The sequence below is a fragment of the Sus scrofa genome, chromosome 8 (assembly GCF_000003025.6).
Source record: "Sus scrofa isolate TJ Tabasco breed Duroc chromosome 8, Sscrofa11.1, whole genome shotgun sequence".
Taxonomy (NCBI): Eukaryota; Metazoa; Chordata; class Mammalia; order Artiodactyla; family Suidae; genus Sus; species Sus scrofa.
Genome location: NC_010450.4, coordinates 60439563 through 60454340, shown reverse-complemented (window position 1 = coordinate 60454340; position 14778 = coordinate 60439563). Strand labels below are relative to the sequence as shown.

General features: G+C 32.8%; 1 protein-coding gene across 1 annotated transcript in view; it reads right to left on the bottom strand.

Moving 5' to 3' along the window:
• ADGRL3 (adhesion G protein-coupled receptor L3) overlaps positions 1–14778 on the bottom strand; it is an 811898-nt gene that overhangs the window by 345837 nt on the left and 451283 nt on the right. Inside the window, 1 exon segment of the mRNA XM_021100590.1 lies at positions 2431–2540. Coding sequence (XP_020956249.1) covers positions 2431–2540 — 110 coding nt within the window.

Here is a 14778-nt window from a genome sequence, read left to right as displayed (position 1 = left end):
ATGCCTTATCTGAACATAAGCACTGTGATAGTGTGACAGATGAAGTGATAACCCAGATGGCTACTAAGTGACCAACAGGCAGGTAGCATATATGGTTGATATGCTTGATGAGGGGAAAATTCATGTCTGGGCCGGGACAGCAATTTTCATCACACCTCAACAGGGCAAGTGACTTACAACTTTTGAATTATTTCTGGAATTTTCTATGTAATATTTTCAGACTGGGGTTGACCACAGGTAACTGAAACCAAGGAAAATGAAACCAGAGATAACAGGGCACAGCTGTACTATAGATGTGAGATCCAGAAAATTTTAATAGCTCACCTGAGCTAAAGGATCCAGGTTTTTTTGTTAAGAAAGCAAGCCTCCTGGTCATTTTTCTACTAAACCAGCCTACTTTTCAAATGAGTCACTATAGTTTATTTTATGATTTCTACTTTCTTTTGATAATTTTTTAAAAATTCACCTTGTTTACTACATGAATTCCCAGCTATGAATCACATTTTTAACTGAAATATACTAAAGATAATTTAAACAAATACAATCATACTATATCATATAAATTAAACCATGTATAAACTGGCAAGTACTTGCACCTGTGTTTATAGTTCTTATTTAACAAGATCATCAGATACATATTTTTATGTAATATGAACATACTTCTAAGGCAATCAGTGGATTTTTAGGATTATTAGAATCCTGCAAGTACAGGATATTCAAGAATCAGATTGCCCATCTCTAAAAATTTATGAGAGAGAGAGAGATAGAGGAAATCTGTGGTAAACCACAATCCTTTTATACAAAAGTATGAGCAAGTTCCTATTTATATTGAAATGATTTAAGAATGAGTTTGCCAGAAGATTTTGGTATAGTGACCCTTAAAAGGGATTTTGAAAGTATACAGAAAAAATTGAAGAAACAGCTGTGGAGTTCTTTACTTTTTAAAATTTGTGGATTAAAAACCAAACAAATATTTGGCAAAACTACTTCAGCTTTCAAATTTCAATAATATTATTGTAAGTTTCTTAAAACTGTCTTTAAAAATGAGGCACACCTTTCTTTATATTTTTATAAAATGCTTATGGAAATATCTATTCTACATATTTCACAAAGATCTTATTATACAAGACAAGTACAACTGTCCTAGTTCCAAAATGGAATACAAATTTCACTTCTTTAAAATATCACTAATGAACAATTAATGGTCATTTAGCTTTATACTTTTATAGACGTGTCCTTAGAGATAACAGTCTAAGAAGCATAACTACAGTTGAGATTTCCATAAAACCTATACATTTATGCTTTTTCACAACAAAGAAAATTATCCTACAAAACTTCACTAGATAAACTTTCTCTAATCAACCACACTGTAAATAAAAGAAAAATAAAATTTTCCCCTGATTGTTCCATGACTGCTTTTAAATTTCAATTCATTTCTCGCTGTCAAAATTTCCCTCTGATATTAGAGTACGCATACTTACAGCTCATGAGCAAAATATCACTTTTTAAATAAACAGAAATGAGGCAAGTCCAGAAATACCTATTGACACAGTAAATTTGCTAATCCCCAGGTACTTTGCTTCTTCTGAGATGACTAAGGAAGTTGGAACCTGGGATTTATTTATGATCCCAGTCCTTTTCTACCTCTGGAATGAGCTGCATATTTAATACAAGAATACAGGATTTCCTTAGTGATCTTCCCCAAAGTATCCATGAATAATTAACTAATCAGATTAAAAATATTTTTATTTGAGATGGGGAGTCTACCTCTGGACAAAAAGTCTGAAAAATGCTTCATTTTTTTATTGCTTGATTCTTCACCATTCCTGAAGAAAAAAAAAATGTCGTTGGTATATATCATCTCTGACATAGAATCTACAAAGACATACTTCCTGAGGCTGTCAAAGATGCATTCCAAAGCGTGTTGTAGTTCGCATAATCCTTGTATTTTCTTTCTAGTCTACTCCCTCTGGATAAATGTATTTCTAATTCTCAAAACGGCAACACAGGCAGCTGAGATTTAAGTGCTTCTATCAAATTCAATATTTAACCACTTCTATACTACGATATATACAAGTAGATTACTCACTTTCACTTGTGTTTTCTTAGACCTGAGGAATGAGGTATTGGCATACCATTCTTTCATCTTTTTTCCTAAATATTTTAAATTCTTTCATTGAGAAAAGAGTTTTAGAATAGGTATTGATATATAGAAATGCAGAGTCAAAATTAAATGCTGCAGAAGCATGCAGGCAACATCTAATTCTTCAATGGTGGGGAGAGTTTATGATCCTGAAAAGCTGAAATTACCCAGTTTTTTCTCATATACTTTATGTGATTATTTTTATGTTTTCATAGAGAAAATGATGTCAATGCATGCAAAACAAAGCTTAATTTTTTTTCAAAAGGAAGGTACAGGAATATACATACTGTAAGGAACACATTCATACTGCACTTCAAGGTATTTATAGGTTCCCGGACATGGGTCTGGAAAAACATCAGGACCCGCCACCACTGCACACTGGGTTCTGTTATTGCACCTGAAGTCAAAAGAAAAGAAAAGAAAAAAACAATAAGCTTCTACATAGTTAAATCATTACTAACATCAATACTAGTTTTAATTATTAATTATACAGATTAAAATATGATTTTGGTTAATCTAGGGTTTTAGACTTATTAATGACATCTATTTAAAAACTAGATATTTTAAAATATCTTTTAAAAATACTAGACATTAAAAATCCAATCAGTTTATTCATATTAACTAATTTAATATTGGATTGAACACAGCATGATTTTGATTTAGAAGTTAAATACTGCTTAAGCAACATTAACTGACACATAGGATATTGCCGATGTGAAGACAGGATTATACAGTAGGAAAGACTCACTCTCACCATAAAAAAATAATTAAGACAATATAACCAGAGTTTTATTATGCAATAGTAAAATAAACTCATTGATTATCATATCATTTATTTTAAAGTCAGTGAACATATGGTATTGAAATGCTTTCAGCCAAACTCAAAAAACAGAGTAAGTAAAAAGTTAATATTTAAATATTAAAATATATCAAAATATTAATTTACATAAATTAATATAACTAAGCTCATAAAGAAAATTATTTTTAATAATTGAGTCTTATGTTCCTCATGTTCAGCAAAATAATGACACCAACCTAACAGTTTGCTAATCACAAATGCCAATATTCTATAATTTAAAATAACTTTAAATCTCCAAAGAGAATCATCGGATATCACTATTGAGATAGAAACACAAACTAGACATCCTTTGTGGCAATTGGGCTAAATGGATCTGGGTTATATAGACTTAATCATGGATAAATATACATAAAATGAACTTAATTCTTAATCAGCAAAAGACATCTAAGTTCAGGGCGGACTATCTACAGCCAATGACACTCAGAAACTTTCTAGACAATAATATATCAATAAGTAGACATTTCTATGTAAAAATAACGGTTTCTACCACCCAAAATATTGGCACTAAATGAATAGTATGAGACACTCTAGTTGTCCTTTCTTTTATATTCTTGTTTATTCATCTCAGAAGTAGAGTATCTCAAAATAGATTTTCTGTTACTTTCTCTTTTTTTAATTTGGTGCTGTCTTAAATAGATGCTTCATTCTTGATATAACTTATACTTTGGAATTCTTGCTAGGATGCTAGCTGGAGAAGAAACATTTAGGGCAAAACTCATTTGATTTAGAATGGAAATGCTTTGAGTTTACTTGAGGCTACCATTTGTCAGGCTTAATGAGAATTTTATTTAGTCCCTAAATTAAAATTGATTCATTAATGGATTGTTAAACTGAAAAATGTGTTTGGTGTTATCAGTGAAAAATTAATAAAAGCCAATATTCAATACTCAACAGGCAATTTAGCATAATAGCTAATCCAGAGAGTCAACGTGTTCTAAAGTTCTCTGGTGTAGATTTAGTGTTGAAGGATGATTATCAGACAATGCACAATGCTATTTGTTGCTGTAGCTTTCTCCTTATTATCATTATTAACATTAGTCATTGGTTTGGGAATGGGTTAATAACACTTCATTCCAGATAGGCTGAGTCTTTGGAAAGAAAGCTGTAACACAGAAGTGACACACAGACAAGCACTAAATGCTTTGGGTTGACAATAGAGACAGGAAAGAAAAAGACTCACATAAAAAAAAAAAAAGGCAAGTAAATTAGTTGTACTCAAAGCACTTTACCTGGAATACCAGAAGTTTGAGATTTAAGGTAACCCCTTAAACATGCTCACATATATTCTACTTGCCAATTCTTTTTGAGATGAATATTACTATTCCCAGTTTCGCAAAGGAAGGAATAGTTGTGGTGATGTTGAATAACTTTCAGACTCTCAGTAATCAAATAATAGTCACTGGACTCCAGAACAGTGACCTAAAGGCCATGATCCCATTGTCTTCTGAGAGTATGAGTCATACATTTCATGGTCACTCTGGAAACTAATTTAATTCACTCTTATAGGTTGTCAGGAATACTCTGATAGTCTGAAGAAGTAAAGCCCAGCTGTGAAGTAGCTAGCTGGCCCAGGATTCATTCAGTAATATTGTGAATCAGGCTTTCTAAGGAGGTGCTGAATTTAAATTAATATTACATAACCAGGCTCTCTCAATTCAAACTGGCATGCAGCAATCAGAAAGATCAATCTCTGAACATAAGGTAGAGGGAGTGATAGGCTAAATGAATATTTATTTATATATAGACTATTCCAAAGGAAAAACAAATGCTGTTTTAATTCAACCCACATACAAAGCGGCAATATATATATATATATATATATATAAAATCTATATCTATATCTATATCTATATAATATATTGATAAAGATTATTTAATAAATGTTACTTAATATGTCGAATGCTATTGGTTATCAGCACTACTTTTAAAACAGTATTGTTTAACCTAAAATGATGTCTTACGACGACTGCTAGGGAAGATACAGATAATCACTGGGTTAGTAATCAGAGAATCTTATGCTGCTAACTTATTAATTTCAATATGATTCATATGAGTATAAGAACAAAATTTGTCACATAAGATAATTAAAAAGCCATCTCTTTGGCAAAAATTTTCTTTATTTGCCACAACATACTGCAGCATATAATAAAAATGATATTGCTAGGTTTGTGTGCATATTAATTATTCAATAAGTTGTCATATATAAAATAATCAGTCTCTTCTAAATTTAATAAAGTGATTTTTTTAAACTTCTATTATATAGATAAAAGTTAGCACTCCATTATCTCTTGTTTAGTTACAACATATTTATAGATGAAGCATATACAAGTGAATCTTACATGTAACTATTTTAAAACATTTGATATAATAGACCTATATGGTTTCTATCGTTTGGTTCCGAAGCTGTAGCAATCCAATACAGTACCATTAAAATAATTTAAATAAAATACTGTTTTATTTATGTATTAGGAGTGTAATCTATAGGATTATCTATTATCTAACTTAATTATATATTCTTTTTTTTTTCTTTCTATGGCCACATTTGCTGCATATAGAAGTTCCCCGGCTAGGGGTTGAATTGGAGTCACATCTGCAATCTACGCCACAGCTTACAGCCATGTGGGAAACTTAACACACTGAGCCAGGCTAGGGATCAAATCTACATCTTCACAGAGACATCATGTCACCAACTCATTGAGCCACAACAAGAACTGCCTCAATTACATACTCTTACTACTCTCTAAAATCTTTTTTTTTTTTTTTAATTTTGTCTTTTGTCTTTTTAGGGCAGCACCCGCAGCATATGGAGGTTCCCCAGGTTAGGGGTCTAATCAGAGCTGTAGCTGCTGGCCTATGCCAGAGCCACAGCCACAGCCATGCAAGACCCAACCTGGGTCTGCAACCTACACCACAACTCATGGCAATGCCAGATCCTTAACCCACTGAGCGAGGCCAGGGATTGACCATGCAACCTCATGGTTCCTAGTCAGATTTGTTTCCACTGAGCCAGGACAGGAACTCCTCTAAAATCTTACTATGCTCTAAAATTCCAATCCTAGGAGTGTTCAGAAACTTGATCAATGCTTCATTATACATATCACGTAAATATATAAACCTTAAATTCATTGGGATAAAATAGATATGATCATGTAAAAAAAGTATTTCGTGAGTGTCTTTTTGTTAACAAAATTAGCCATATGCATTTATATTAGTACCTATCAAATAGCACTTATACAAAGGCATGATTGATGAAAAAACATGTATCCACTTAGTATACTTAAGTAATTTATAGCATCTAAAATATGGCAAATCAGTGTTTGAATCATATAAGAATAAGGCATTATGTTGTAAGAGGAAAATAAAGATACTTTTTATGCAAAAAAACAAACCACCATCATAACACATTAATGTTTAAAATCTGAAAATGGTTTTCAGATTTTATAATGAAGAGTACATAGATATTTTTAATTCTCAGGATAGAACTAATAATATTAAAAAACCCATAAACTCATATGTGAATATCAACAGCATTTTGCTCAATGTCAAGATAGTGCTCTTTTCCTCAAGGCAATACTTTCCTTATGTTCCTCTGCCTGTCACTCTGAAACCCACTAATATGTCTTTTCTTTTGGACTTAGAAGCCTGAAGAGGATAAAGCAACATCTCATGGTAGTATATGTCATAAATGAATCATGTAGATCTCAATTAATGAGAGCTAAATGGTCAGAGAAAAAAAATCAGCATTATAAATATTACAAAATTCTCTACTTCTAATATGATAGCTCTACACCTAGCATTCACAAAGGAATTTTCCAGTGTTACCACGTACAATTTAAGTGGTAATTTAAGAAGAGTAACACGTGATAAGGCCCTAGTTTGGCGTTCTTATTTTAAGGAAAGTTAATTGTAAATCATAAACTAAAAATAGTGTAGGATCTTAGAGAACATATTGTGACAATGCATGTAAGCCAAGTTCTGTGATTCATAATGTGATTCTCTAGCCTCATGTCTTTCATTTTCTGTATTCTTTTTTATCATTGCACAAACATTCTTTACATTAGAAAAAATGCAGTTTGAGACAAGCAAGTGAAAACACGACCAAAATGAGTGAGGAGGACCACAGAAACTTGGTTCTTGTATTAGTTTTCTTGTTGCTTCTGGAACAAATTACCACAAACTTAGTGGTTTAAAACAATGCAAATCTATTCTATTATAGGTCTGGAGATAGAAGTTCAAAATCAGTCTTCTATAGCTCAGACAAAGATGTTGGCAGAGTTGGTTCTTTAGTGAGGCTCTGGGGACAATCTGTTTTCTTACCTTTTTTTTTTTTTTCTTTCCAGTTTCTAGAGGCCATACCCTCAATTCCTTAACTTGTGGCTCCTCATCACATCACCTTTTTCACCCTGATTCTGACATGGCATTACCTTTTTCCTTCGTTGACGTTCTTGCTTTCCTTTCATAAGGACTCTTGAGATGACATATAAAATTGCTTCCATAATACAGGATAACGTGCCCATCTTAAGAACCTTAATATCATCATATATGTAAAGTTCTTTTAGCATTATAAAGTAAAATTCACAGAATTTATGGATAAAGATGCCAAAATTACTGGGGAGCCATCATTCAGCCCACCCCAAGCACTTAAGCAAAAAGACATACTGAAACTGTGTCTCCTGAGGTGGTCACTGTGAAAAAGTCTTATACAGGAAGATATATGTCACTACATTTGAGCATGGCTAAGGTGTTTAATGATTTCTCCATAGCATACAATTTTATTTATTAAAAGGATGCATAGGACTCTACTTACATTTTTATCTTTCAGAACAAACAAATGCTTTCATTATACTTTGGGTAAAAAACCTATTATATGTTTGTTTTGTTTGATCATAAAGGAATTTTAAATACATAAGGCTTATTGCAATAGATGCAAGAAACTTATTTAGAATTGCCTAATAAATGTAACTTTTAAAGCGCTTTATAAAAATTGGGACATTATTTCAATTTTAGACTCTTGTAAAATGTGAAATATCAAACATAAAAATCCATAAATGTGAAATATAAAACATTAAGGAATTAATAAAACACAATTCATTCATATTAAGTTGAATTTATGTTTCAGTGTTAAGTACACATTTCCATAATAACAAGTGACTATTTCATGTTTCCAGACTTAAATAAATTATTTTATTTTATTTTATTGTCTTTTTGCCTTTTCTAGGGCCACTCCCGTGGCATATGGAGGTTCCCAGGCTAGGGGTCGAATCGGAGCTGTAGCCGCCAGTCTACACCAGAGCCACAGCAACGCGGGATCTGAGCCGCGTCTGAGACCTACACCACAGCTCACAGCAAGGCCGGATCCTTAACCCACTGAGCAGGGCCAGGGATTGAACCCTCAACCTCATGGTTCCTAGTTGGATTCATTAACCACTGTGCCACGACGAGAACTCCAATAATTCTATTTTTATAAAATCCAATTTAAAATACTAATTCTCTACTGCACCACAAAGACATTATTTGCCTAAGCTCTAAAGTATTTTAGTGGCAGTTTAAAAAATAGAAACCTTTTCAGATTATCATAATAATATAAATTTACAAGTTTGTGAACCTCTAAGGAATTATTCTTGGAAATTTTTCAAATTGACTTAATAATATTCTGAAAATAATATTCTGAAAAATTTGTGAAAACACAAATATGTTTGAAAATGTGGTAATCATAAGGAAGTCCAGTTTTCAAATATCCCACACATCTCTGGATAATGTTTGATAGAACAAATTATCATAATCAGTCAGCATCCATAGAATATTTATGGAGCCCATTCTAAAAATAAAATGATGAGCTATGTCAGTCATGAATACAATTCATAGAATCATGAGCTCAAAATACATTAAAATGTGCTCTTAAAATTAACATGTTTACAATCATTGCCTGGGAAAATATTTCAGTCCTGAGTTAAGTGTCAGTGATTTCTAAGCTATAATCTTCCACTAGTAGTTGAATGCAATAACAATGGTTATATAGAATTCTGAAAAAAACCTTTTCATTTAAAAATAACTGGAACTGCATCTGTATTAGTTTATTACCATCTACTTATAGCAGCATATCTGAGCTGAACATTCTTTACTTGCATGTATGGTTAACCAAATAAATCAGAATGTGTGTCTGAATGCATTATCTGAAAGTACAGCCAATAGAGGTATTATTATTTTCTCCTAAATAAAAGGAACAATATTTTATATGTATGTATTTTTCTTAAGACAACGTTCACTGTGCTAAGAGTTAGACATTAATATATAAATCTACTTTCCAAGACTACTTATGTTCTATTCTTTTTTTTTTTTGCTTTTTTTAATATAATGATTTTTTTTTTCCATTATAGCTGGTTTACAGTGTTCTGTCAATTTTCTACTGTACAGCATGGTGACCCAGTTATACATACATGTATGCATTCTTTTTTCTCACATTATCATGCTCCATCATGAAAAGAAAATCATGGACTTGGAGAATAGACTTGTGGTTGCCAAGGGGGAGGGGGAGGTGGGATTGGTGGGGTGCTTGGGGTTAATAGATGCAGACTATTGCCTTTGGAATGGATTAGCAATGAGATCCTGCTGTGTAGCACTGGGAACTATGTCTGGTCACTTATGATGGAGCATGATAATGTAAGAAAAAGGAATGTATACATGTATTCTTTTTTTTCTTTTTTTAGGTCAGAGACAAATATAATTACATTTCCTAAGAATGCTGCAAGCACTCTTCTTCCCTGAGCTACAAGAATGTTCTGTCTGTATTAAAAGGGCTAAGACAAGAGATGTCATACTGAGTCATTTAGTTAAGTCTTTTTTTCTTGTCAATGTGTGATTTCCAAAGCAGATGATTTATGTATGTGGAAAAATAAAAATAAATAGAATCAAAACTTGAGGGGAAAAAATTGGAAAGAAAGAGGAATTTTATTAATAGTGGCTACTGAAGCCAGTTAACATGAAAGCCTATGAAAGGAGCAACATAAGATGAGCTGGGAAAATGTCTTTGGCTTCTTCACATCTGCTTTTAATAAAGTGCTAAATGAAAGCAAGTGAATAATTATGAGTGTGTGTGTTATGCACGCAAGTGTGCACATGCACACACTAGAATATATACCTTTATATACATATAAAGAGACTTCCAAAGCACAATATACAGCAGAGAGAAACAAACATTTGTGTCTAACTCTGTCCTCATACATAAATTTTTCTTTGAAGAGTGCAGTAGGAAAATTTACATTACACAAAATAATTTTTGTTATCTTCATGCTTTGTAAGTATAATGTGCATGGCGCAGCATAACAAACTATGAAAACAAGCCCACATGTGTCAGTGACTGGAGACCAATAATTCTCATGAGTCTCTCTCATCTAAGATGCTTCATCTCTCACTTCTGGTACCAGACCTCTTTGGACTGGCTCTGGTGAATTAAGTCCAGTTATAATCTCAAATAGAGACCCATCTCAAGCATATATCCTACCTGATTTGAATCATGGTATCACTGGAAAGGAATAAGTACAAGAGAAATGCAAAAGACATTTCTATTCATATCAGAATGCTTTAGGCTGAGAAACACAGTTACATAAATTAAAGTCACTTAAAAACAAGGGCTGTGTCATCTCATACACGAAAAATTGCAAGATGAGTTGATTCAATTTGGTTAATTTAGAAATTTAACAGTCATGGCTATGACTTGGATTCCATGAAATTTTATTGGATTGTGTCCTTCCATCCTCACGTGGCCACTACACTTGTACATGTTACAAGAAAATAAAATCCAGAAAAAGCAAAGCTCCTATCTTGGGTCTCATTTTAAGAGTAAGGACATTCCACAAACAAGCCACTCAGCAGACTGCCTTTAAAGAACTATGACCAAAATGAGCCAACACCTATGCCTAAAACAATCACACAAGGGGAAGGACATCCACATGACAGGTTTTATCTGTGAAGAAGGTTCATCATCACAGGGCCAGAGGGGCACCCAGCCTTCTGGCAAGCACTATCCACTTACAGGAGAGTAAGTAAATCATGATTTTGCTAGTGAGGCTGGGTTTGTTGTGGGCAAACAACATATCTGACATGCTATTCTCTCAAGTTCCCTTTTCTAATGAAAAGCACCTCATATTTAAGATATTATAAAGTCTTCGGCACAGTTACCAAGAAAAAAATTGGGACTTATAAAAGAAAGTCTTTTTTCAAATTTAAAACACAATTTATGGAGTTCCCATTGTGGCTCAGCAGCATAAGAACCCGACATAGTCTCCATGAGGATGCAGATTCAATCCGTGGCCTCGCTCAGTGTGTTAAGGATCTGGTGTTGCCACAAGCTGCAGTGTAGGTCACAGATGAGGATCAGATCCGGCATCACTCTGGCTGTGAGGTGGGCCAGGAGCTGCAGCTCCCATTCGATCCCTGGCTTGGGAACTTCCATATGCCACAGGTGCAACTGTAAAAATAAAAATATATTAAAAAAACACAATATATTAATTTCAAAGTATATATGTGGTATGTACATTCTAATGTATAGAGTCTGGTTAAATACATTAAAATTTATGTCAACTATGTGATGCTAGACAGCCATTTGAAATAATGAAGTAACTCTTCATTTATTAAGCTGAAAAAAAAAAACCTCCATATTGAAATTTAAAATGAAAGCATTAAAAAATAGTTATGCATGCTGTATGTATGCATAAGTTAGAGAATACTAATGAAGGATTTGTAGCAACAGTGATTATCACAGAGATGTAGAATAATTGCGACTTTGCAGTTTTTTAATAGTTTTTCTCCTCTTTAACACAAAGTGACCATTTACTATCGCATGATCATTCCAAAGTGCTTTTAAAATTCAAAGAGGATGATAATTCTTTCAAGACGATCCACAATAACTTCTTCAAATGATAACCCTTTGACTCTTTAAAAGTTTTACATAATATCTAAACAATGCAGTTTTCACAGAAGTTGTATTTCTGTAAAACACCTCCAAAGTTTCTCCTATATTTATTGCACATCTCTCTGCCTCAAAAATATTACACTTATTTTTAGTATTGAAATGAGAAATAGCCTCTTTCTAGAGATAATGTACAAGTATAGGTCACCTAGGAACTCTGGCACAAAGAAAATCTAGCTTGATACATGTCATTCACAGCTGGATAACCTCCACTACCGTTGCTAAGGGCCTTAAGATGATAATAGTGTTACTTGATTCATCGTAGAATGACTCTAATGACAACTCAGGAAATTTACAATGAGGACAGACACTGTCTTCAGGGAGTATTCCACATTTGCCTTTTTCAAAGTTGTGGTCCTTCTTCCATACCAAGAGAAATATATTCAAGTGATACTATAATACTCAGTCTGATACAATGAATATCTGGAACATATGCTTCATAATTTATGCATGTTTGGAAAAGCCATCAATAATTTAAGGTTCGTGGTAAAAGACAAAAAGGAACAACAACAACAAAATCTGGTGTTAAAAAACTTGCTTTTGGAGTTGCTGTCATGGCACAGCAGAAACAAATCTGACCAGAAACCATGATGTTGTGGGTTTGATCCCTGGCCTCGCTCAGTGGGTTAATAATCTGGTGTTGCCGTGAGCTGTGGTGTAGGTCTCAGATGTGTCTCTGATTCTGCATTGCTGTGGCTGTGGTGTAGGCCAGTAGCTGCAGCTCCGATTTGATCCCTAGCCTGGGAACCTCCATATGTAGCTGGTGCAGCCCTGAAAAGAGGAAAACCCAAAAAAAACAAAACAAAACAAAACAAAACTTGCTTTAAAAGTGCAAAAGTAACAGTTAGGTAAATACAACGTAACTATTTTCTTGGTTTCCAGGTTGCCATTTTCAGTGATTGGGTACATGGTGTTTCTTTTTGAAGTTAGAGTCATAGATAGATAGATATTTAACAAATAATCTAAACAACTTAAAGTTTAAGTGAAAGAAGTTCGTATTACTAAACCCAAACAAGATTAAACACTTTTGTTTTATTAAAATTTTCCTTAGTATTATGAAATCAGATGTATAAAATGAAATAAATGTGTAGTAGAATGCATAATGCACTATCTTAGAAAATTTTATAGTGAAATACACACAATAATTACTTTAAATCTTAAACTTGAGAAAGAATATATCAATAAATATCAATATAATAGTCATTACATGATCTTTAAGAATTGCTATCTTTAGAGAAAGGAAAGCTTCATAATTACCTGTAACAACTAACAAACACACAAAATGACCAAAGCTTTTTTCTTTTTTAATGAATACCTACTATGTGCCTACTACATACTAGACTTCTTATTATTCACATATAAAGCAACTAGGAAAATGCTGTGACGTAAGCCAATGGTTTTCACTTATTTAAGAATATAGACTTCCTTTTTAAAAAGGATATTTTCTACCATAAAATAGTAGTTGTAGTTTTATGTTTTTTTATTTTAAAAGTCTATGATGGAAAGTGATCATTTTATTCTTATTTTAAAATGGATGAATATTATTCAAATAATTTTTAATTAAGTAATTTTTTCATTAACACAGCAACACCACATCTGAGCAGTGTCTGCGACCCACACCACAGCTCACAGCAATGCCAAATCCTTAGTCCATTGAGCAAGGCCAGGGATCAAACCTGCATCTTCATGGATACCAGTCAGATTTGTTTCCACTGAGCCACGACAGGAATTCCATTTTTTTTTTCCAAATAATTTTAAACATGCTTGAAAAAGATGCAAAGTGTACAAAGGTAGTATTCAGGTTACTGACAATGCCTGAAATAATAATAATGTGGAATAATTCTAAGGTACTTAAAAAAATCCACGGACAAGAGTTTAGATATTAATAGCAAGATAGAAAATATTCTATAATTAATCTCAGAAGACTACAATTGAACCTATACTATTGTAAGAAACAAGACAAGACATAACTTCTCAGGCCTTCAATTTCTGTTTACTTGTAATTATAATCTATGATTATTTTAAGACTTAATAATACATAGGATAACACAATATGTAACCGGGAGAGTATAGGTACTCAATAAATGCTAGGTTACTGAATTGAAGATACATGGTAATTTATACTAAAAAAAAGAATTAAATTATTAAACAGGTAAAAAATAAAATAAATGTTTTCTTAAAAGTCTTTAATTTGGAATTCTAAATAAAATGAAGCTAATTCACCAACATCCAAGCAAAGCATCATATATCCAAACCTCCTGGTTCCACTTTTGAACAACTGGGTTCAATGTAGAAAGGCTGCTCAGTAAAAAGAAGTCACTGAGCACTGAACACTTCACTCTTCTTCCTTCACAGGGATTGCCATCAACTAAAATTATTCATATATGGTGATCCTTACTTCACTATTCCTTTAGATCTTATGAATGGTTTAATTAAATATTCTTGATTAACAGAGATAAAATGAGGAAACCATTTGGTTTGGGTTTGGGAGAACTGGGTGCACTTTAAGACCATGTCCATCTCCAAATACACATGGTATTTTCGACTATCATGGGAGGCCTCCCTGAAGGAGGTCTAAGAAAGAAATACTGGTTAATTTTTAGTGGTTAATGGAATGAATATATGTGAATGGAATCAGAGAAAGTAAGACCAAAATTACATATGTGCTTTGAGAAAAAGATTCTGGATCAAAAAGACCATTTTCAAAGTAAGAACTGTGTGAGCAAACCATTTATCCTTCTGAGTTTTACTCTGCTCATGTTTAAAACAACTGTAATAGAGCTTTACCTCCCTACATCAAAGGTAATA